Here is a 25,272-nt window from a genome sequence, read left to right on the forward strand (position 1 = left end):
AGCGTGTCTGCTTTGTTGGACGTTGCTTCTTGTAATCAGTTTGTTTTGCCACATTATTTCTGTTTACAAACAAACACACTTGTAAAATTATTCCCAATATGGTAGTTAGCCCTTTTCTTTCGATTGATACCTTTTTCATGATAAGGGTCTGTTCATGATAGTTTTATTAAGTTACATTAAACTTGCGTCTTCCTCGACACATATATTCCACCTGTCTCACACTTATCTTACTGCTTGGTCGCCCCTGTTGGCCATTACAAAAACGGAATACCCTAGCTGCATCGTTACATAAGCCGCAGGGTTGAAAGCTTGGGAAAAAAGTCGCAGTCCGAATTGTACGGTTTTGAAATAGACTTGTTGCAAATAATCCACCATTTTTATATAATCAAATATTTTTTATCTAATTTTTTTTATTTTACTGCACATTTTGGAGATCTCTCCATTTGCGGATAATGGCTCTGACGGTGGTTCGCTGGAACCCTACAGCTTCGGAAAAGACTTTGTGACGTTTTCCAGACACATAGATTTCAATCACTTCCTTCTAATATCTTCTGGGATTTCTTTGGATCGTGGCATGTCATTTGGGTTTTTGAGATTTTGTAGCCTACAGTACTTCACTTCGTCTAACAGATTCAATTTAAGTGACTACTTTTATAAAATTGTCCAAATAATAATTTTCCTGGTTTGTTTTTTAAACTTGACTTTTTTCAGTGAAAATACTTTTTCTATAATTAGCAATAAGCTATATTTTTCGTTTGTTTCGTGGACTTTTCGCAGTAAACCTCCTATTTTTATATAATATCTTTTATATAATACTTTATTTTCTGCTTTTTTAAGGAGATGTTTTGCAAGGAATTAACAATTTTTCTATAATTAAACATTTTGTATATAATATATTTACTTCTTTTACTGTTTTTTTTTTTTACTTTTATATGACTAAATAAAATTTTCTATGGAATAGAATGTTTCCTTTAACTGGACTAATATTCCTGCAGGTTTCATTTGTGAGTCAGCAGCAAAGGAAAGCCATGGGAAAGTTTTTCTTTCTTTTTTGAAGTATTTGATTGCGGACGCTATATTGCAGTAGTGAAAAAGCGGTTAGTTGGCATTCCTGTTGTGGGAGGAGGTAAGCTGGTTTTTGTGAGTCAATCAGTGTAGGTAGGTGTGGCACGATGTGTCGTTTTGGGCAGGACCTCCAGAAAACCCGCCCTGTCCGTTTTGAAAGGCAAAAAGCACATTAAAAAAAAAGAAAGTATTAGGCAAAGCAGGTTGCAAATATCTTCAAATTGTTGCACAACAGCCACATTGCCAGGGAACAGTATTTGCCCCCTTCTTGATTTTTGTGTTTTTAGCCTATTTATCACTCACAAAGGTTTCAGAACATTAAAGTAATTTTAATATCACACAGAGACAACCTAAGAAAATACAAAATCCAGTGTTGAATTGTTGATTTCATTATTTATGGCACAAAAAAAAAAATCAAACCTATCTGCCTCTACGTGAAAAGGCAATTAATTGCCCCCTGAACCTAATAGGAAGTTGGGCCACCTTTGTCAGCGAAAACAGAAATCAAACGTTTACAAGAGCTAATTCTTCATACATCTTTCACAACAATGTGGAGGAATTTATTCCCACTCTTCTTTGCAAAAGGGTTTCCCAGCATCGACTGCTCGTTTAAGGGCACACCACCATCTCAATTGGGTTTAAATCTAGACTTTGACTTGGACACTCCAGAACCTTTATTTGGTTGGCCTTTTGAGGCATTCAAAGACTGACTTGCTGTTGCCCTGCTCCAAGAGCGCTTGAGTTCGAGGGCACGGACTAATAGCCGGACGTTCTTCTACAGGATCTTCCATAAACACCAAAACTCATTCCTCTGTCAGCTACAGCAAGTTGTCCTGGTTCCGATTCAGCAAAGCAGCCCCAGACCGTCAAGTCAAGTCTTGTTTATTTGTGACGCCCTTAATCACAAGGAGTCTCAAAGGGCTGCACAGACCACAGATTATTGCAAACCACAGACTATTATTACACCATCCCCTGATCTAAAACTTACATGAGGGCAAGGAAAAACTCAACACAAGGAAAATGAAGAAACCTTCACACTGCCACTACCATGCTTTACGGTTAGCATCGTGTTCTTTTTCTCAAATGCTGTGTCATTTTTACGCCAGTTACACACCTTCCAAAAAAGAACTTTTTGACTCATCAGTCCACACAATGTTTCTACAAAAGTCTCTGAGAATAATCAAGATGCTTTTTGGCAAATATGAGACGACTCTTTTTGTTTTTTGTGAGATCGGCGGTTTTCGCCTGAGGAACTCTCCCGTTGATGTTTTTTTTAGTCGGTGTCAAGTCAAGTCAAGATTTATTTGTACAGCCCTTAATCACAAAATGTCTCAAAGGACTGCACAGGTCACAATGACACCATCTCCTGATCTAAAAACGACACGCAGGGAAGGAAAAATTCATAACCTCAACATGAGGGAAAATAAGTGGTAAAGTATCCTTCTTATAGTGGAGTCATGAACACTGACATTAATTGAGGCCTGTGAAGCCGGCAGCTCCTCTGATGTTTTTCGAGTTTTTGAGTAACCTCCTGGATGAGCCATTGTCACACTCTTGGATAAATCTTCGTTGGTCGGCCACTCCTCAGAAGGTTTGCCTCAGTTCTCAGTGTTCTCCATTTGTGGATAATGGCTCTGACGGTGGTTCGCTGGAATCCTACAGGCTTGGAAAAGGCTTTGTGACAATTTCCAGACACATAGATTTCAATCACTTCCTTCTAATATCTTCTGAGATTTCTTTGAATCTAACATGTCATTTGTGTTTTTGAGATTTTGTAGCCTATTTTACTTTGTCTAACAGATTCAATTTAAGTGATTACTCGATTCAACAGAGCTGGTGTCAACCAATTTGGGGGCCTGGCTTGAGGAATTGAACTCTTTGTGTTTCCCAAAACTATGTGATTTAACATTGGGGGTTAATCAATTTTTCACTTCGGGCCAGATAGGTTAAGATCTTTTTGTGCTTTGATAAATTGAATCAACATTTCAGAACTGCATTTTATATTTCCTTGGGTTGAATAAGAGAGTGATAAATATGCATAGGAAGGGGGCAAATACCTTTTAAAGCCAGTGTAGATTAGAATCATAAATGAGTAAAATGTCTCAATGTCTTTTTGCAGCTCCTGTTTCGCTTTGTCCTGCATCCTGATGGCCATTTCTGCATACGACCCCCCAAGTGAGTGCACAAACACACACACATACACATGAAAGACAGAGTTCGTGTAGGTGCTTGAAGTCCCCGAAAATGCTTCAATTGTAATGTGTTTTGAAGATTTAAAAAGTGCTTGAATTTAGGCTTAAGTGCGCTAAAATGCTTGAAAGTGTCGCCATGTTTGTCTTTAGTGTGACTCGAAGTGTGACTTGAAGAAAATAAAACTTGTCTGCTTAAAAACAACCACAAAAGAGTTTATCCGAGTGTGTCTAAGAAACACATGTACTTGCACACGCATCATGAATGAGCTGACTGTGGCTGCAATGACATCAGCCAGGAGGTGGCGACAGAGAGGAACAAAGTTTTGGATAGATGTCTAGATAGATGGATGTCTAGATAGATGGATGTCTAGATAGATAGATGTGTAGATGGATGTCTAGATAGAAAGACAGATGTCTAGATAGATAGATAAATAGATAGATGTCTAGAGATGTCTAGATGGATAGATAGCTGTCTAGAGATTTCTAGATTGATGGATGTCTAGATAGATGTCTTGATCGATAGATGTCGGGCGGCAGTGGCTCAGGAGGTAGAGCGCTCGTCTTGGGATCAAGAGATCGCAGTTCGAATCCCGGCTCCTCCGTGTTACATGTCGAAGTGTCCTTGGGTAAGACACTGAACCCCTAATACCCCCAATATGCAGGTTAGCGCCTTACATGGCTGCACAGCCACTATTGGGAAATGTGAAGCACACTGTAAAGCGCTTTGGGAAGTCTTGACTTGAAAAGCGCTATATAAATGCAGATCATTTAATTTCATGTCTAGATAGATGTCTAGATAGATAGATAGACGTCTAGATAGATGGATAGATGTCTAGATAGATGGATAGATATAGATAGATATTATATTTCATATACACACATAATATTTCCTGGACCATAAGGCATACATCCCAAAATAGTGTTTTGTGAAACAATCATTTGTCAGGTGAACCAGACTATAACCTAAAAGAGCTAGGGTAGCGTTGTTGCAGTTCAGAAAACCAAAATCTTGACCTAAATCTGGACCAAATGGCATGAAGTAAACACAACAACAGCTACTTTGGAATATCACATTGAATACCACCCAAAATCCAACTTCCAAAGGACGTCCAGTGATGGGTATATTTGTGACTAGCATTAGCATTAGCTTCACAATATCCCATTGATTTTTCATCTTCGGGGATATTCCGATGCTGCAAAACATTGTGGGACTTGTAGTGTAGAGACAATGTATGCATTAGGATTTCATTGTAATTATCCAATTGCATGTACCGTAATTTCTGTATATAAGGCGCATTAGATTATAAGGTACACTCTAGAATTTATGGCAAGTTTTGTTCTTGAAAATACGGTATTCACAGTTTATTACTCAGGAACTGCTAGCATGCCGTCGGTATGAAAAACAAGTCGCTAGCAGCGTCGTCCCTGTCTGACACGGCGTTTTGGCAAAGAAGCGAAGGAATCGAGTTGCAAAAACACAAATCGAAAACATTGAAACACGAAACTGCCGTGTCTAGCCTAGTTAGCTAGCTAGCTGCCCAGACATTTTTTTCCTCGCTAGCTTGGCAGCCGCAAAGGCGATGACAGTTATGACCTTGGACTTTTTCCCTGCAGCGCTATCGGCCTTGATATTCTTGGCGCTGTCCATGAACGGATTCGGCGGGATCTGCCTCACCTTCACTTCGCTCACAGTAAGAAAAGATTAATCAAGTATTAATAAAAATATATATAATTTAAAGTTTTTATGTATTATATTCTAGTGTGTTTGGAACCTTTGCGGTCAAACTTAACTTAAAGCCGTTTATAAGTTGAATTCAGGCGTAAGAGAAAGGGATGTTAAAACAAAGGTATCCATGGGAAGTTCTGAATATTATTTTTGAATATATATCTATTAAATATGTGATTCTTTCAACTAAACCTACCTCAATACTTTTGTTTAAACCCGTTTTTATTGGGGATTTTAAAATAAAAATTGTGCATATTCTTTCATTCAGTCTTCCAAGGTTTTTGTCTCGCTAGCATTTGTTCGCCTCTAGCAGCCCCAGCTAGTCCTTGCTAGCTTTATTTAGCTTCTATCTGTCACAGCTAGTCATTGCTAGCCATGTTTTTGGCGCTAATGCTATTGTTTTCTCGCTTGTTTGGCTTTTATTTGAACTGTGTGAATAACGTGTACATAGTTGCATTACAGTAGTTCCCGGACATCTCCAAATAGACACACTGTTCCTTTAATATATATGATTCGAGTGTAAAGGTCTTAAAATTGTCAAATGTTCACAAGAAGATTAAACTTGTGTTGCTAAAAAAATCACTAGGTTATTTCTTTTGCTTTTTACTTGCGAGAAGACAAGGGGAAGGTGAGTGACACCGATCGAAGCAAATTAAATTGCTAGAGACAAAAACCGAGGAAAAAAAGTCAGATGCCTGAATCACGGGACTTGACGACATTCGCTTGGAAGAAGCAAACTTACACGGAGCAGCTAACAATAACAATGGTGGCTAGCGACGAGCTTTAGCATGCAGCAGAGTGGCCAACATAAGTGGCTAGAGAGGGAAACCGTGGAAACTTTTAGAGATAACTGAATCATTAAACTTGGCTAGGTTTGCTTGCATGGACAGACGTGGAAGGCAAGTGACAGTGAAGGATATAGCAGGAGCAGCCAACAAGAGTCTTAGCAGGGAGCCACAACCTGCAGGGAGTGGCTAATACGGGTGGCTAAAGAAGGAAACAGTGGGGAAAAAAGCACAAAATTCCCAAATCATGCGACTCTATCACATGCAGGGTTAAGCTGTAGAAGGCGAAAGACCATAAAAGAGAAAGCAGGAGCAGCTAACAATAATGATTAGCTGTGAGCCGTAGCCTGCAGCCAAGTGGCTAACATGAGTGGCTAGAGAAGAAAACAGTGAGGGTTACGTAAGATGCCTCAATGATAAGATTCTGGCTGTAGCTTGCTGCAAGCGGCAAAGGAACAAGCTAGCTTTGCAAAATGGTCATTCGGGCTTCCGTAGTAGCAGGATGGTCACCTAATGTGTCTGCCTCTTCCAGTGTTGTCATATTATTACAAAAGGTTCATGGGAAGTTTTTTTGCTTGTATTTGAATCGAGAGTCTGGCTGATATCAAAATAATTTTGGAAAATAAATTAGCAACAAAATATTACTCCGCCCTGCTAAATATTTCACGTTACGTTTATAGATGCCGAAGTACAAATCAAAGAAGCCCAAATAGTTACGAGATCATAGCTCCCCGTGTCCACGTTCCTCGCCATGGTAAAATGGCGCTAAAACGTCCTTCCGGACAGCTGCTAGCACTCAACGTGGAACATTGTGCAACATTGAGCGTGACCGGGAAAAGCATGTGCTCTTTTTATCGCGTTTTGCTAGCTAGCGCGGCGGCAGCATCTGTTTGTCTCAGCTGAGGCAACAGCCGTGTTTACATTGACATCGAACACGTGTGCTAGCGTGTGACGCCTCAGCTGCTAAACTTTTTATTGCCTGGCACGTATCCGGCACCGTCCCGTTCCAGTAGCGGCATCCCGATTCCGTCCCCTCCCTCTCAACCAATCGCGGCCCTCGATCCAAAACACACCCTTTATTATCGACTCGCCTCTATTTCAAACAGTCAAGGCCATTATTTCCTCCTCTCATGTGATTTGATGTGGATAAATATATCTATTAATATTAGTCCAAAGGATGAAAGCCTTTTTCGCCCTGAAGTTGTTTACAATTAAAATTAGCTTAAAAAGAATTACCGGTGAGATTTAAATTGGCCCAAAAAAGGAAAATTTATGTAATATTTACATTGGGAGGAGACGTCAATTACAGTACACACATTGTAAATTGTCGTTGTTTTCTGAAAAAAAAAGAAATTGACAAATTGTTGTCAGGAACCAGAACAGGATCAGGACCCAAACGCGTGACGTCACACAAGCCTTTTATTTTACGGGTAATGGGGAGTCACTCACGTTAGGCAGCCGGTCTGGCGTGGAAAGACAGGAAGCCAGAGACCGACAAGATCGATTCGAATGGAGTTGATACCGAACAGGATGGGACAGACAAGATAGGTAATAAATCAGGATATCGAAAATATACAGGAGAAACTAGACGGGAACAAAAACCGAAGAAAATGATAAACAGGACAAAAAATAGACGGAAACTAAACTGGAAACCAAAATTAAACAGGAAAAGATAAACGGGAACAATACTGGACAGGAAATACCAACAGGAACCGGACCGACTCGAAACCCACGTCTTGCGGGGCAGAGGTTCGATGACGGACTGACCAAGTAAGAGAGCCACTGAGCTTAAAAAGACGGAAAGCCAATCTGTTAATGAACCGCAGCTGGCGCCACACGGGCGGGGCCAATTGGGCGCCATGGCAACCGTGACAATAATGGTAGATACAAACCTTTGCAAATAAGACCTGAACCCCTGGCACCCCCAATATAAACATTAAAGTGACAAAATAGTATGTAGTAACTACTACTTATGTGTAATATATGTGCATAGGATTAAATAACATTATTATTAAATATACATGTAAAGGAATTCTATTGACCTTCGGTGTGATGGCACTTGAGCTGGTAGAGTGGAGTTACCAGGTGGATGCAAAGTGGGGAGAAGATTGCAGAGGGTTGACATGCGCTTAAATAAACAAGATGTTTTACTCACGTCTGAATTTTTGAAGATGAGTGCAGCATGAGCATCTTAGCAGGAAACCAGGTGAGGCAATAGCTTTAAGCCTTACCTGGTAACTTCTCAAATTTAATCACAATCTGAGAAACTAAACATCGTAGTTTACACAATTACTATGGGTATGTTTAGGCGTTTCCAAAATTGTCTATTTGGAGACGATCAGTTTCCACTGAAACCTTTGCAAATGTGTATTTTACTTGAATTCTCTTTCCGCGTCTCTATCACTACTGTCCACACACAAAAATGAATAACTAATGGCGTTACGCGCACGAATTTCGGGGTCTAATTTGAATCCAATAGGGACATCTTCGTTCTCTTAAAGTAAACCACGTAAGATCGATTGCTTTTCCTGGACATTTGTCAAGTCTGTCTTTGAAGCCCCACCCCCTGAGATTTGATTGACAGCAGGAATAGGCCTTTGTGTAAAGGAATGAAACGGACATTCAAAATGTGTTATTTTTTAAAATCAAACCACGTATGATCGATTACTTTTCCTTGACATGAGTCACATCTGTGTCATGATCACTGATGTGACTCACCTGTGCCCGCTTATTTGGCGCCAACCACCGCGGGTTCTGATTGGTTCCCGGTCACTATTTGAACCCTGTCCTGTCAGTGCCCTGTTGTCAGTCCGTTTGCGAACCTCAGTGTATATTAGGCAAGCCTTTTTTGTCCCTGACTCCCACCTGTCTCGTTTTTGCTCCCGTCTGTCTCCGGCTAAGACCTGTTTTGATCCAGACCACGTCTGCTCTCCCGTCCTGGCTTACGACCTCTTTTTGTACATGACTACGTCTACTCTCCCGTCCTGGCTTGCGACTCGTATCCGGTCCTGACCACGCCTTGCTCTCCCAGTCCCAGCTACCGACCCGTTTTTCCGTCCCTGACACTGGCATCCCTCGCTACGGAAGATTCACTTCCATGTTCGGATGACAATCTGAGCACGAGAGCGACTTGCTTCCCGCGTCCAGCAAACATCAGATCATGGGCGCAGCCCTTCCTCTTTCCTTCAATAAAACTTGTGAGAAACGTAACGCACTTCGGTCCTGTTTCCGTTCTGGTCCTGACAGTACGGACTGACCACAAAAGGAAAGAGCAAGGGCTGTGCCCACAGTACGGACTGTCAGGGAACGGAAAAACGGGTTGGTAGCCGGGACTGGGAGCGCGAGGCGTGGTTGGGGTCGGATATGAGTCATAAGCCAGAACGGGAGAGCAGACGTGGTCATGATCAAAACAGGTCATAGCCAGAAACAGACGGGAGCAAAAACTGGACAGGTGGGAGTCAGGGTCGAAAAAGGCTTGCCTAGTATACACTGAGGTTCGCAGACGGACTGACAACAGGGGACGGACACGACAGGGTTCAAATAGTGACTGGGAGCCAATCAGAACCCGCGGCGGTTGGCGCCAAATGAGCGGGCACAGGTGAGTCACATCAGTAATCATGACAATCTGTCCTTTAGCCCGCCTCCTGAGATTTGATAGACAGCATGGGCGGGCTATTGTGGAGGGACTATGTTAAAAAAATAAATATAAATAAAATCATGGAAATTAAATACAATATAAAAAGTGTAATTCTCTTATCTATAAAAAAGTTTTTTTAATCTATTATTAGATGTATACTGTAATATTCTGTTGTTAAAAAAAAAAAAATAACATTAAATCAATCTGTTTGATAAATGAAATATAGATATAGATGATGTAACATGCTTTTTTTTTTTAAATTGTAAAAGTTCAAACGAGTTCACTCGGAAGAGAGAATTTCCCGCCAGATGCGAGCGAGCGCCAAAACACACCTTTTAGCATTCCATTCAGGTGTGCCCTTCGTCCTTTTACGTTTCGGAACTGCAGGAATGAAGACGGGCCTCTCGTGCGATCAGGAATTCCCTCCGGGGGCCTGTCGGATTAAAAAGAAAAAAAAAAAGGAATTATTGAATTGTGATAAGAGGGCTGTCACTTTTCGCAATGCTCGATGAGTATTAAGAAAAAGAATCACAGCAGGAGAGGATGGAGAAGCCGGTTGAGGTTGTACAAGGATTTCGGAGAAGGGATGTCGAATAAAAACCGATCATTTAATGGTGAAAAAATGAAGTGTTTGTAAGAGTCAGAGGATTGAATATGCAAGCAGTAGCCATCAGAGCACGTTTTTCTCAGGCATGGCAGACATTTTTGCCATTTTTTTCACGCAAAAGGGACCTGGTCTTGTGTGACTGAGATCCATTATCCCCAATAGCAAATTGCCCTGAGAATTCGTCAGAGACCATTCTTGTCACACTTGGCAGCTTATGTAGGTCATACCAGCTCTTTTTTGCTGTGCTTTCCACCTCAAATAAACTGCGCTTGTGCAACCGAGATCCATTATCACCGACTGGATACTGCTGTAACCAGTAGCCATCAGAGCAGATTTTTTTTCAGGCCTGGAAGACCTTTTTTTGCCATTTTTCTCACGCAAAGGGGACCTGGACCTGTGTGACTGAGATCCATTATCCCCAATCGCAAATTGCCGTGAGAATTCATCAGAGCATATCCTTGTCACTCTTGGCAGCTCTTTTTCCTGTTTAGTCCACTAAAAAGTGAACTGCACTTTGAGCTGGCGTGACCGATTACCCCCGATCACATGTTGCTGTGTGCGTGGTTCATCAGAACACGTTAGTGTAGGGCATACCAGCTCTTTTTTGCTGTGCTTTCCACCTAAAATAAACTGCGCGTGTGCAGCTGAGATCCATTATCACCGACCGCATACTGCTGTAACCAGTAGCCGTCAGAGCGCATTTTTCCCAGGCCCGGAAGACCTTTTTTGCCATTTTTCTCAAAGAAAAGTGACCTGGACTTGTGCGACTAAGATCCATCATCCCCAATAGCATATTCCTGTGAAAAGTCATCAGAGCACATTTCTGTCACACTTGGCAGCTCCTTTGCTGTTTTGTCCACTGAAAAGTGATCTGCACTTGTACTACCACGATCCATTATCCTCAAACACATATTATGGTGAGCAGGGCCTGACAGAGCGCATTTTTGTCTAGCCTGGCAGGTCTTTTGCCATTCTTTCCACCTAAAATGAACTGCACTCATGCATCTTAAGAAAACAGCGCTCTCTTCTGGAGACTCATGGTTGCTGTCTTCTCACACAAAGCTCAAACCAAATTTTGAGATGATACAATCGTTTTACGTCCATCAAGAAAACGATTAATTTCGGTTAATCGCGCAGCCCTAGTTGGAACGATTTAGTCACTATTTTGAATAGTAACATGATTTGAAAAGACGTAAACTACTTGAAGGAGAGACGAAAACCGCGCCGCTGAAAACTTCACGTCCTCAGATTGGAACTATTCCACAATCCATTATCCCCGTTAGCATATTGCTGCAAGTGGGGACAAGGAGAAGGCACTTTTTGGGGGCTCATTGTTTATTTTATTTCCATAAGTAAATAAAATACCAACAAGCACATTTAACTATATTTCCGGCACTTAATTACTAATATATAATCTGTATCTGAATTTTCTGTTATTTTATTTCTAGATACAGCAGCTAAAAATAGAAAACCTAAAACATTAAACTATGTTTATTAATTAGTTTGTGTGTGTATATATGTATTTTATTTTTAATTGATAAGTGTTTTTGTGATAATCCCAAGCAAATCCTTTTTTAGGGTTACTTGGCTGGGAAAAAAACCCTGTGCCCCCTCATTAGAGGTAATCCAAATGAAGCTAGCCATAGCGGGGGTCTCGGGTTTTTGGGTTATTTTTGTCCGCTTTCATCCACAGTACACATTTTCCCCCTGTAAATTCCATTTCGCCTTCAATTAAAGTCGTGCAAGGTCAGCTGAATGAGCCCAGCGGGAGCAGAACCGGTTTTGATTTGAAGTGACTTCGACTCCTTTTCTCCGGCTGACCCCGGGTAGCCTTCGTACTTCACTTTACACGGTCAATTCTGGAGAAAACCTCACGTGACAGAGATGCATTTAGGAGGTCCTTTAAGTGACATCCCCAGGAAAAAGCTCCAAGTTTCCTCTTTAGCTAGCCGGCTAGCCAGCTAGCTAGCATCATGGGCATCGTTTTTGTGTTAGCCCCGCCCCCTTTCTCCCTAAGGTCATCGTCAGACAGCAGCTAAGCTAGGAAAGTTATTGACCTTTCAACTGTCACTAAAGCTTTAAGTCCTGTGAAGTTCCTGGAGAGTATTTGGACTCTCTGGATTGGTTTACTTGGCAATTTTCTGCTGGGACTGTCCGAGACTAAACCCGTTGAATAGTTTTAGAGGCTTGAATGAGGTTTGAAGGTTTTATTTCTTAAAGGCCCAGTGTGTACTATATAGCGACTCCTAGAAATACGACATTCATTGAAATAAAACACGATTGATTCTGATAAAAAAACAAAAACCCATGTACTACCTCATAAATGTGATTTTATGTATGGAATGATGTACGAATTCAAGGCCATCTTGCTTCTACGGAAGCCCGGATGACCATATAACCAAGTTATCTTGTCCTGGTGCAGCTTTACAGATTTGTTTTGAGTTTCTACATTGGTGGAATTTGTGGGGAGTTTTTTTGCCGCTGTTTCCTCCTCCAGCTGCTCGGGATGGGCTTTAGAACTCAGGCTTTAGCTTTGTCAGTAGCCACTATTTGTTAGCTACTTTTTCTTGATCCTTCAGTGTCACGTGCCTTCTACAGTTAAACGTCACCAGTTCCCACCTTTTTCTTCTGTAGCTGTTCATGTTAGCTACTTGGCTGCAGGCAATGGCTGGCCGCTATTTTCATTGTGAGCTTCTTCTTTTAGTGTCACTCGCCTTCCACACCTGAATGATGCTAAGTCCTGTGAATTAGGCATCTAGTGCTTTTTTTTTCTGCTGTTCCTTCTTTAGCCACTCATCTTAGCCATTTAACTGAAAGCTATGGTTCCCTGCTACTTGTGATTAATTTTTATTAGCATCACTTGGTTTATCCTTCATTGTCATTTGCTTTGTACAGCTTAACATCACCGAGTCCTGTGATTGAGGCATCGGGTACTTGTCATCTTTGACTTTTTCTCCTTTGTTTCCCTTTCTAACCACTAATGACAGCCAATCAGCTGCTGGCTAGGGCTCGCTGCTAGCCGCTATTTTTATTGTTAGCATCACCTGCTTTGTCTTTTAGTTTCACCTTTCACAGCTGAACATTGCCAAGTCCTGTGATTCAGTCATCTGGTGCAGGTCATCTTTGCCCTTTTTTCCCCTGTTTCCTTCTCTTGCCCATTATGTTAGCTTCAGGATATGGCAAGTTAGTATTTTCAGTTCTCAGTATAAATAAGCTTGCTCTAGCAGGCTTTTCCTGGCATTTTTAGTAGCTCTTCCCCGCTAGCCGCTAAAGTTAGCTCCGGGTCTTACCAGCTCACTCGGTCTTTTGTTGTCGCTAGCGGGGATTAGCGGCAGCTTTCATGTCTGGTTCTTGGCTCAAATTCAGAAAACCTGAATGTAGGTTTGAGTTATTTTTCTTTTGTCTTCTGCTACTGCACTTGCTTCAGCTCCTTTCTAAGCTACAGTGACCTCTAGTGGTGAATTATTGCACACTGTCACTTTACCTGATATTCCAGTTCAAAACATCCGGCACTAGCAATGTTTTTTCCCGTAAAATTGCACTAGCAGTTGTAGAATCTCGATCCTCATTTACAGTAAATATCGGCGCCAGCTTCGGGGAAATACAAACGGAGGCAGAAATAGTGGTAAATAGCGGTAGAATTATGAGCTTGCTGTGCAACATACTTCACAATCCGCCACTTGTGATCCGCTAATCATCATCTGGAAACTTCATCAAAGTACATGGAGGTTGCCCCGGCAACAATAGAAGCTTTGTTATGTTAGCATAAGCCGCTTATTACTGTAAACAGGTCAACTGAAATGTGTGATGTTCTGGTGCCAGGCCAAGTTTTTTTAATCCTAATTTACAGGGATTGGCTGCGAAAAAAATTAGAGGTTATTCCAGGGTAGCGTACAGTCGGGGTCAAACGTCTGCGATTTTTGTCCTCAGAACAAAGACGAAAGTTGCAAAAGAAGGGAAGGGCTAATGAAGTCAATGAGTGCAGTTAGTTACTCTATTGCCCCACTTAAGATGGCGGCTCCGTTTGACGAGGAGTGCAGAGGAAGAAATAGGCGAATTGCTGCCACCTGCTGGTCAATCATACATACAGAAATACGTAAGACTAAATTAAAAAAAAGTACTGTAACCACATACTGAAATGAGAGAAGCGAAAAAAAATTGAATTTAAAAAATAAGTAATCCAATTAATTTCAATTTCAAACAACTGAATAGAAAAAGGTAGGGATTAAATGAAAATAGTTTCTATTCAAATTAATTGAGTACAAAGTTATTAAATATAAAAATGGTAAAGATGAAATAAAATTCCCATGATTTTAGTTCCAAGTAAATAAATATTAAAAAATAAAATTACATTGAACCCAAATCAATTAAAAAACAACAACCATCATGGTAAAATGGTCTGCATTTACATGCTTTTCAAGTCAATCCCCAAAGCGCTTTACAATGTGCTTCACACTTACCCATTCACACACACACTCAAACGCAGATAGTGGCGTCAACCAAGCAATTAGTGACAGTTAAATAATCTTTCACGTCTAAAAAGAGAAACAGATTTATTTTTTTTATTACGTGAATTACCTTAAAAAAAGGACTTAACACCATTTAATTTCAGCATTTATGATTTTTACACGAGGTTTAAAACAAAATACACAAATTCAATCAGATAATTAAACTGCAAAAAAAAGCATATAATTTTAAGCATGTTTATTTTATTTTTCTTATTTAAATGGTAAATGGTCTGCATTCATATAGCGCTTTAAGTCAATGAAGACTACAAAGTACTTGAAAAATGTTTTAAAGAAAATTAACAAAATTATCTGCCAGCTGACATATCACATTTTAGTCATTATTTTTTTTTTTCAATTGTTTTTAAATAACTCAAAACAAATGTATTTTTTTATTTGTTGTATAATATATATATATATATATATATATATATATATATATATATATATATATATATAAATGTATATAGATAGATAGATAGATAGATACTTTGTTCATCCCCGAAGGGAAATTCACATTTCCAGCAGCATCCCTGAGCTGAGAACAATCGAGAACAAGAACAATCGAGAACAATCGAAAATATGTATATATTTGATCTATTTGAATAATCTTTTATTAGTGTTAAAATGTTGCTCATTTAAAAAATGTTTCCAGTGGGTTTTGGCTTTTAGTGTTAAAATGTATTTATTCAAAAATAGATCTTATTTTTGTACTAGGAGTTTTAAGACATTAAAACTGTGTTCCATGTTTAAAATGCGAATGTTAACGTGTTTATTTTCATTTGATCTCAACATTGATTTGACCTTTTGTGTTCCCAGCTTCCCAACATGTTTGGTGCCCTGAGCTCTACCGTCATGTCGCTCATGATTGGCTCGTACGCTTCTTCTGCTGTCACGTTTCCTGGAGTCAAGGTACTGCAAACTAAGGAAAAATAGACCCGGGATATTACATAAATCTGTTGTTAGGTGGAGAAGTGGAATTATTGTATAGCGGGAGACAGAAATCTACTAAGCTACTGAGTACTTCAGTTAAAAACAATAAATAAAAAATGTACACAGTAATTAGTACTCACATTTAATATACATAGGTGTTTAAATAATTCTCTAAATAAATATACTTGAAAAGGAAAAATAAGCTTTCATTTACGTTTGATGGGACGTGATTTGAGCTGGTACGGTAGAGTAGAGGGTGGATGCACTAGGGCACAGGTGTCAAACAGGCGGCCTGCGGGCCAGATCAGGCCCGCTAAGAGATTGAATCCGGCCCGCGAGACAACACTCAGAGAAGCCATGAGAAAAACAAGCTGCAGGTTGAAATATGTCCACTTGATGTTGCCAAAGCCAGGTGCCTCGAACAAAGACGCTGTACTTGTATTACTTTCTCTCTCTCTCTTTCCCTCTCTCCCCCTCTCTCTATTCCACCCCTTTTCTCCCACTCTGTCTCTTTCACTCTCCGTGTCTCTTTCTCTTCCTTTGTTGCTCTTTGTTTCTCTCTCTCTCTGTGTCCTTTTAACTTATTTTGCTATAACTTCCTTTTTCCCTTTTCTCTCTGCATTTCTATTTCTCTTTGGATTTCTTTCTTCCTCTCCCTTTTTCCCCTCTCTCACGACTTTTTATCTCTTTTGTTACTCACGCTCTCTTCCTCTCCCTTTTTTTGTTTCTTTGTCCTGCCCTCTCTCCTTTTCCCTCCCTCTTTCCCTTATTTCTTTATCCCTCTTTTTCTTTCTCTTTAATCTACTAGTTCGCCCCCCCGACAGAATGTTTTTTCTATCGTGTGGCCCCCGAGGTAAAATGAGTTTGACACCCCTGCATTAGGGGGAGGAGACACTTATTCAAACTAAAACTTCCACTCTTAACATCGCAAATTGTATACGTTTTGGGGCACGCACCTTCCTATTGTTGATGCCATTTAGTGGGTAAAATGCTGTAAAGAGGGGCAGAAAAAAAATCATATTCCGTACACCGCACTGTGAAAACGTCATAAGGCAGGTTTGCCGTATCCTGGGTGTCTACTGTCCAAGAATGTAAAAAAATGGTGTAATTGAAAACAAATTTCATGTTTTCTTCCCGCAGCTGATTTATGATGCGGGCGTGTCCTTTGTGGTGATCATGTGGTCGTGGGCGGGGCTTGCCGGCTTCGTTTTCGTGAATTGCTTCATTAATTGGCCCGCGGAAGGTTTCCCAACTCCAGAGGAAGTCGACTACAGGTTTGTTACAACTTCCTGAGGTCGGAAAATGAAAGATTTGCGATCATTTAAAAAAAAGATAACCAACAACTATGAAGTTAGTTATCAGCCAGATTGGGAAAAAAAAAATGACCCGATAATTAATCAACTTTAGCTACGCTAAAATATTCAATCAGCCAACACTACTATTTAATAGAAAGATACCAAGCATTAATAATCCTCCTAAGAATATATTTTGATATTCTATTGAAGTAGAAGCACAACTTGGTTGTGTCGTCTCTCTACCTCTTCTTAAAGTGAGGCACTGGAGACCCTGAACATATACTACAGCATGGCTTGGGATTCTTAGTCGAATCTAGACAATTATGTTCCTCTTAAGAACATTGTTTGACTTGATTTGTTGTCGTGAAACTTGGTCTTGTCTCCTCTTTACCTCTTCGTATTGTGGGTGAGGAACTGGAGAGCTCAACCGTATACAGTTGCATGGCTAAGGATTCTAAGCCGGCCGGGTCTGAGCATTCCTCAATTGAGTGTATTTTGATGTTCTAATAGAGTGCTAGCACTTGGTTGTGTCTCTTTTCTACCTCATCGCGAGTTAAGAGAGAGCTTGGCCAAGATAATTTTCTAAGCCTTTTTTTTCTCATTAGAAACATTTTTTTGACTAAAGTAGTAGAACAGCTTGGTGTTGTCTCCTCTCTACCTCCTAAATGAGGCACTGGATACCTCAACTATTTACAATAAAATGGATCATGATTCTAAGAATTTATCTTCGTCATTAAAATATATTTTGATTTGCTATAGGAGTCGAACAACTTGGTCGTGTCTCTTTGCTACCTCTGTAATATGAGTAAATCACTGGAGAGCTTGGTTTGTTAGAAAGATTCCAACCATTTAGGCTCCTCATTAGTATATTAATTTTTAGTAGAAGTGGTTACACAACTTGGTTGTGTCTCCTCTTTACCTCTTGATAATTTGCATGGTGTCATGATTACTGATGGGACTAAGCTGTGCCTGCTCCTTGGGCGCCAACTGCCGCGGGTCCTGATTGGCTCCCGATCAGTATTTGAACCCTGTCCTGTCTGTCCCCTTTTGTCAGTCCGTCTGCAAACCTCAGTTAACACTAGGCAATCCTTTTTCGACCCCGACTCCAACCTGTCCCGTTTTTTGCTCCCGTCTGTCCCCTGGCTTCGACCTGTTTTTGATCCTGACCACGTCTACTCTCCTGTCCTGGCTTTCGACCTCTTTTTGTCCCCGACTACGTCTTCTCTCCTATTCTGGCTTCCGACCCGCTTCCGACCCCGACCACCTTTTTGCCCTCCTGTCGCAGCTACTGACCCGTTTTTCCGTCCCCGACACCGCCATCGCTCGCCACGGAAGATCCTCTTCCGTGTTCGGAGAACAATCCTAGTTTCAGAGCGACCTGCTTCTCGGTCTAGCAATAGCCGGATCGTGAGCGAAACCCTTTCTCTTTCTTCCAATAAAACTTGTGAGAAACGCAACGCAAGTGGGTCCTGTCTCCGTTCTGGTCCTGATACATGGACCAGAAAGATTAGCCAGGATAAGATTTGAAGCGTTCATCTTCCTCGTTAGAAAACGTACACTTTCTACTCAAGTATTATTACAACTTGGTCGTGTCTCCTCTCCACTTACTTCCAATATAACCAGCATAATATTTGAATATTTTGTTCTTTTTTTCATCAGCAAAATCCTCACACTGGATGTTCCATCGTCATCCGACCAGAAAGTCGCCGGAGGAAGCCTCCAGGAAAAAAATGGCGAGCTCAGACACTCCACTGACAAACTTCCCAATGGGGGCGCCGTCGCATCCAGTAAGTACAAAGACTCAGACTGATCATACCAGTGTTTCCCATACCATAGGAAGTTTCTGGCTGGCTGCCATGATTAAATGGGTCCTGCCAGAGTCTCATAAACTTGTATTCTTAAAAAATATATTTCTTTCAAATATAAATGCAAAGTTAATCAAAATAACTTTTTATATTATAAATGATCGGAAATGCCATTGTATGAATTTGTGCTACGTATCTACCACCCAATCCCTTCCTTCGTGATGACATTCAGTTTGTGCGGTGTTTGTCCCGCCCCGCCTGCACCGTGATTAGACGGCCGGGTTATATGTGACATTGACAGGTCTTGCGTTTTCTCCAAGTCGATCATTTCAACTCTCGGCGACCAGAAAAAAAAGATTTAGTGGTGTCTTATGCTCAAAACCCGCCCAGCGCCTTGTCACAACGTTGGTGTTTTCAAGAGACCGTAAAAACGCGGCACTGCCATTGCAAGAAATTGGAAAAATTTGCTCTGAGCGGTTCGCAGTTTCAGATCACGAGATGGTGTCATTGTGGCCTGTGCAGTCCTTGGGAGACATTTTGTGATTAAGGGCTGTACAAATCTATGTCACTTGACTTGAAAATGCTTTGGTGGACACGGGCCATAACTCTTAAGTTATCTATCTATCTATCTATTGACCCTGGTCAAAATCCTCGAGAGGGGTGACCGACAGCAAGACAAACACATACACAAAAACAAAGAAAAAAGGAAAAATTATCAAAAAACACACAAAAATTTTTGGACCAGGGCCAACCCAAATGCCCAAACAAGTTAAGCACCTCGTCACCCAAGTCGGTCATGCTTCCGTCCCTTCAGATGAAACGGGACACGAGAAAGCGGCCATGTCACTCGGGTCAGGGTGACACAACACACTTTTCTGTCCGACAGGTTTCACTGGTTTACCCCTGCCGCATCATACAGGTGCCCTGCCCATCCCTTAGAACATACCACTATCTTTTTACAACACCTCTCCACACATTCCTATCACCAACAAGAGCTCTAGCTTCCACTACCTTTAGACCTCTTTCCTGCAGTGCACTCATAACACCATCTATCCACGTCAATCGTGGCCTTCCTTTTGGTCTCCTTCCATTTACTTCTGCTCTGTAGATCCTCTTCAACATTCGCTCCTCATCCATCCTCTCCATGTATCTAAACCAACCGAGTACTCTCTTATTAACACGCTTGCTCAGTTCCACGACTACTCCAGTTCTGTCTCTCACAATTTCATTTCTCAATCTATCCAATCTTGTCTCTCCTAATATACTCCTCAAACACAAGTGCCGCGTTCAAATGACCTCCTGTAAACCCTCGGAGAAAAACAGACATCCTCTCTTCAAAAAGCAGCAGAAATGATATTTACTGATATAAATATTACATTTAACCAAATTTAAAACTAATATAGGTGATTAGTGATACCTAAAAAAAGTCCAGCATCGGCACAACACTAGTTTTTTTTAGTGTACTTAGCCTGACATGCGAGAGGTCCTTGGTTCAAGACCGTGTGGAGATATATGTTGGTCTGGAGAGGGTTGGGCGTCACCAGGCTGTGCTTGCCAAAGACACACCACAGGAAATGGTGCCCCTACCACCCTAGCTATTAAGGCATCCAACCAACCAACCAGATGACGAGCAGATATTTTTGGCATTAAACTCGTGTCTCTTCAACCATTATTTTGCCTTTAATAGTTAGTGTATTTATGATTAAATAGGGCGGCACGGCGGCTGGATGGGCAGCGCGCAGCCCCACAGTGGAGAGGTTCAGAGTTCAAGTCCAGCGAGTGAGGTATCGGTCTTTGAGTGCCCTGTGACTGGCTGGCAACCAGTTTAGGGTGTCCCCTGCTCACTGCCCGATGACGGCTGGGATGGGCTCCAGGGCCCCGCGACCCTACTGAGGATAAGCGGTGCAGATAATGAATCATCATAGCTGTAGCTTCTGTATTTCCTTTAAAAGTTCACGAGATTGATGCGTTCGAGTTTAAAATGTACACTATTTCTTCCAGGGAGCATGCCCCCAGGTGCCCCCTAGACTGTCCATGCACCGGGGTCTCACGAAATTCTTATGGGAAACACTGCTTCACAATCAAGATTTAAGGAAAAATGAACCGATTTCTCCCTAGATGCCGCCCCCTTCCGACGGTCCGTCTTCTCACCCATTTTCTTGTGGAGCTTGGTTACAATGGGAATGTCCCAGTTGAGGATTATCTTCTACATGGGGGCCATGAACAAGATGCTGGAGTTTATGGTGACGGGTGGAGAAGTACATCGTGAGTTTTGTCCAACTTTTGCATAACAACACGAGACAATTTAACCTGAATGGATTTTTTTTTTGTAGCTTCGGAAGATTTGGTGATCGAGAGTGCAGAGAAAGGTGATTGGTGGGTTTGTGGTTTTGTTTGGATGCCGATCTGACGTGATTTTCTTATTTTTCAGTGAGCTTCTACTCGTCCATCTTCGGCACTTTGCAGTTGCTGTGCCTGGTGACGTGTCCCCTGATTGGCTACATCATGGACTGGAAGATGAAGGAGTGCGAAGAGGAAAAGCCGCTGGCGCTAAGAAGCGAAAGAAGGTAAAACGTAGTTGGGGAACTAGAACCGAATCTGGATTCGTTTAGGTCAGTAGACCCTGAAATATAACATGAATCCGCTCTGAGTAAGGATTGCAAAGCAAAATTGCTGTATAGCGGGGGGGATAAAAACCTATGCTAATTACCTAATGCCTTCCGACCCCTTTGTACCCCAGGTGAATACATTAAAATAACAAAACAGTATATAGTAAGTACTAGTTATAACCAATATATGTGTATATAAAATTGTACAACATTTAATATAAAGGGAAAAGAATTGGGACATTTTATCTTTTACCATTGGTGGTATTTGACTTGAGCTGGTACAGTGAGGTAAATGGGTGGATGCAGAAGCAGGAGCAAACTGCAATGGTGGTTAAAAAAAGAAACGGATTAACTTAGTTAAATCACCTCTACATTATCCCTTGATGGTTTACTAAGCTTTTATTTAAAAGGACAGTTTGTATGATTATGTGTACCCCACATAAAACATCCTTCCCCCCACCCCTCCAAAAAACAACATTTCCATTCCCTTTTTTCTTTTCTTTCATTCCTTGTTCTGGCTTTTATTCTCTTATATTCGTCCATTTCTTTTCTTTCCTTTTTTTCCATTTTATTATTTTCCTTTCTTCTTTTCCCCCTATTTTACTTTTTTCTTCTTTTTCCATTCTTGTTTTTCTTTGTATTACTTTTTTTCTCTTGTTTTCGTTTTCCTTCTTTTTCATTTCAAATCCACTTTCTATCTTTTCATTCTGTTTTAACTCTTTTTTTTCGTGTTCTTATTTTCTTTCTTTGAAAAAATGGTGCGTTCTGGTCATTTTGAGTCTTCTTAGTTTGTATTCTTTGGTTTTTAGCACTTATTTTCAAAAGCACGATTTAAATAATACTGTCTTCTTTTTTTTCAATTTGTGATAGAAAAAAACTGATTTTGGACTTGACAATTTGTAAAATGTTAGCTCTGGTCCCTTAAGCCCGAGCAGCGGGACCAAACGCGACCGCACCGTCCAGAAGTTGACCAACGTGATGCGCGCCTTCATCCTCACCAACATGCTGCTCATCGCCTTCGGATGCTGCTCCCTCATCGACTGCCTGCCCCTGCAGGTGGCGCCGATTCCGTTCACCTATACCACAACCCATCACAAGTCACTCACTTCCATCTCCTCCCTCTTCTAGATCCTGACCTTCATTCTTCATACCATGGTCCGAGGCTTCATCCATTCCTGCTGCGGAGGACTTTACGCCGCTGTGTGAGTCACAAGATTTTCCATTACCCATGAGCAAGATGTCACACAGAAAATGTCTCTCCTGAAAAATGTACTAAAGAACAAAACCTATTAAAAAAAGGCTTTAGAAAAGCTCGATGACATCAACTCTAAAGTGATGCAAGCCATGTGAAGCTGGCTTTCACTCAGGGGGCAGAGTGTTTGCATGAAACGGCTGCTTTTCTTTATTCTTTTTTTTTACACAACAAAGAAAGAGTTTGAGGTCAAAACACGAGCTCTAACAGTTGTAGTGTCTCTCTGCTTCCAAATTTTGGATAACCGCTAGCTTGACTTGCTAGCACTGCAGAGTTAACTATACATAGTTGAGCTGTTTTAATTCGTAAACACATACTTTGTGTGAGACCTTTACCTTTCGTTTGTTAGCTGCTAATGGCTAATACATACATTACAACACTACTCAGCTAACTTACTACAGTTAAGAGTTTGTGATTTTGTCCGCAGAGTTTCTGTTAGCCACTAGGCAGAGTTTGGCTTCTGTTTACATGCTAAAACTACAGAGCTAACTTACCAATTCAGCAGTTTTAATTCGGTTCGTTCGTCCCAAGTCTTTTTTTTAGCATACATGCTAAAGCTAAAGAGCTAACTTATTACAGTTGTGCAGTCCTAGTCGGTAAACACGTACTATGCATCAGTTTGTCCTCTTAAATTTTTATTTCCCGCTAGAGAGTTTTACATGCTAACGCTACAGAGCTAACTTAATCAGCAGTTTTAATTCAGTCCGTTCGTCCCCCAAGTTTTTTTTTAGCATACATGCTAAAGCTACAGAGCTAAAAATGTACAGTTGAGTCGTTTGAATTCGGAAACACACACTTTATGTGTGACATTCAGCCCCCCCAAAGTTTTAGTGAGCCGCTAGCTGGACTTCGAATAATGTTTGCATGGTAAAACTACAGAGCTAACCTATTAAAGTAATTTAGCATTTTATATAGTTACTTTTAACAAGTAATTGCAAAATACTGCAGTGAATTACCCCCCTATACCCTCAGCCAGTTTTTGGCTAAAAGTTTCAGATTTCCAGTCCACCCCCAAATGTTCTTGTTTGAGCACAGCCAGTAATCGTCCATTTTCTCTCTCACCTTTAGCTACCCGTCCAACCACTTTGGTACCCTGACAGGCCTCCAGTCCATGATTAGCGCCGTAGTAGCCTTGCTACAGCAGCCGCTTTTTATTGCCATGGTCGGTCCACTTAAAGGAGATCCACACTGGGTAAGGACACAAAAATAAAATGCAATTGCCTTTCAGAATAAAAGCAGATGGACAAGTTGGATTTGGAAATAGCTCAACAATATTCACATATATTAGGCAGTTGTCTTATATTCTAATATATAGTTACAGCTACTTTACTGATGCTAGCATCATTGGCTAGCGGCCAAATTTATGATATTAGCTGCGTAGATAGAACTAACCAATCAAAATGGGTTTAAATAGAAATTTTCAGACTATGAATTGAAAATAGAAGTGTTTTATAAAAATATGTTACGTACATAAGCGGCCAAAAGCTGCATTGGCCTCGCATTAGCGGCTAGCAGCCATGTCTTTAGTATCAGCAGATAGCATCTGTTATGCAAGCATTAGCCGTTAGTGACTTCCCTTGATTAATGACTGTTAAAAAAATAGACCAAACGCTAGCAACAGTGAAGTTAGCATTATGCTAGTATTAGCAGTTGGTGCCCATTAAGCTAGAATTAGCAGTTAGTTATTCTTGTGACAAGGGACAGTAACTTCTCTTCTGCTAGTATTAGTGGCTAGAAGCAAAGATGTATTACGCTAGCATTAACAGCTGCAGCATCAGCTACTAACACCTGTTACATAATCATTTGCAGCTACCAGCAGTGACATAAACTTTGAGCTATCATTAGTGGCTACTTAGAGTAATGTTAGGATTACACCAGCATTAGCGGCTAACAGCTGTTACGCTAGTATATGTCACTACCGGCAGTGAAGTTAGCATTATGCTAGCATTACCGGCTGCGTCTTAGCAGTAGCAGCTTGTGCAATTTATGCTAGCATTCGAAGCATTCTGCAGTAACATAAGCATTGCACTAGCATTAGCGGCCATGAGCAGGATGTGCCTGTTATGCAAGCATTAGCGGTAAGTGACTTCCTGTCATTGAGGGATATTAAGAAATAGACCAAACGATAGCAACAGTGAAGTTAGCATTATGCACATAACCATTTGCAACTAGTGGCAGTGATGTAAACTTTAAGCTAGCATGGCCGCAATGACATCGAAATAAGCTAGCATTAGTGGCTACTTAGAGTAATGTTAGGCTTATGCGAGCATTAGCGTTACCATTAGCGGGTAACGGTTTCACTCTCGCATAAATCACTACTGGAAAGAAAGTTAGCAATGTGCTAGCATTAGCGGGTGCGTCATTAGCATCTAGCGTCCGTTATGCCAGAAAAAGCGGCTAGCAACTCTCTAGTTAAGGGCGATTCAAAAATAATGAAAACTAATAAATAAGAAAATGCAAGTGGAAGTGATTTTAGCGTTACACTAGCCTTAGTAGCAAGGGAGAGTAATGCCTCTTACATTAGCATTAGCAGCTACGTCAATAGCATCAGCTACTACTTGTTATGTAATTATTGGCTGCTAGCAGCAGGGACTTCATATTTACGCCAGCATTACCGGGTAGAGGCAGTGATGTTACCATTACACTAGCATTAGCGGCTAACGGTTGCTTCCTTAGCGTTATTCAATAATCGATAACAATGAAGACGATTTTAATTGTAATTCATTAAGAGCCTTTTACACGAACATTAGTGGCTAGCAAACATTGTTATGTTAGCATTAGCGACTAATAGCTGTTACGCTATTACTAGAAAAATAGATTTTAGCATTACGAAAAACCTTGTGGAATAATGTTCATTGTCG

At 40.9% G+C, this 25,272-nt stretch overlaps 1 protein-coding gene and 1 long non-coding RNA gene across 4 annotated transcripts in view; one reads left to right on the top strand and one right to left on the bottom strand.

The window, feature by feature from the left end:
* slc43a1a (solute carrier family 43 member 1a) overlaps window positions 1-25,272 on the top strand; it is a 58,489-nt gene that overhangs the window by 31,159 nt on the left and 2,058 nt on the right. For both annotated transcript variants that reach the window (XM_088343611.1, XM_088343610.1), the window contains exons 4-14: window positions 3,185-3,240; window positions 4,872-4,948; window positions 15,337-15,429; window positions 16,591-16,724; window positions 18,405-18,532; window positions 20,669-20,815; window positions 20,884-20,919; window positions 20,982-21,117; window positions 22,086-22,215; window positions 22,288-22,361; window positions 23,480-23,603. In XM_088343611.1, coding sequence (XP_088199737.1) covers window positions 3,185-3,240; window positions 4,872-4,948; window positions 15,337-15,429; window positions 16,591-16,724; window positions 18,405-18,532; window positions 20,669-20,815; window positions 20,884-20,919; window positions 20,982-21,117; window positions 22,086-22,215; window positions 22,288-22,361; window positions 23,480-23,603 — 1,135 coding nt within the window. The remainder of the gene's footprint in view (window positions 1-3,184; window positions 3,241-4,871; window positions 4,949-15,336; window positions 15,430-16,590; window positions 16,725-18,404; window positions 18,533-20,668; window positions 20,816-20,883; window positions 20,920-20,981; window positions 21,118-22,085; window positions 22,216-22,287; window positions 22,362-23,479; window positions 23,604-25,272) is intronic.
* On the bottom strand, window positions 16,279-23,590 carry LOC148360176 (uncharacterized). Of its 2 annotated transcripts, XR_015851289.1 has the most exons (4): window positions 23,474-23,590; window positions 22,311-22,357; window positions 22,158-22,235; window positions 16,279-16,739 (listed from the first exon to the last, which is right to left on the bottom strand). It is a non-coding gene; the product is annotated as an uncharacterized LOC148360176 (long non-coding RNA). The 2 variants fall into 2 exon arrangements; XR_015851290.1 differs by lacking the exons at window positions 16,279-16,739; window positions 23,474-23,590 and adding an exon at window positions 20,533-21,100 and having other exon boundaries at window positions 22,311-22,433.

The sequence above is a fragment of the Urocampus carinirostris genome, chromosome 9, assembly GCF_059441175.1.
Source record: "Urocampus carinirostris isolate Australia breed hairy pipefish chromosome 9, RoL_Ucar_1.0, whole genome shotgun sequence".
NCBI lineage: Eukaryota > Metazoa > Chordata > Actinopteri > Syngnathiformes > Syngnathidae > Urocampus > Urocampus carinirostris.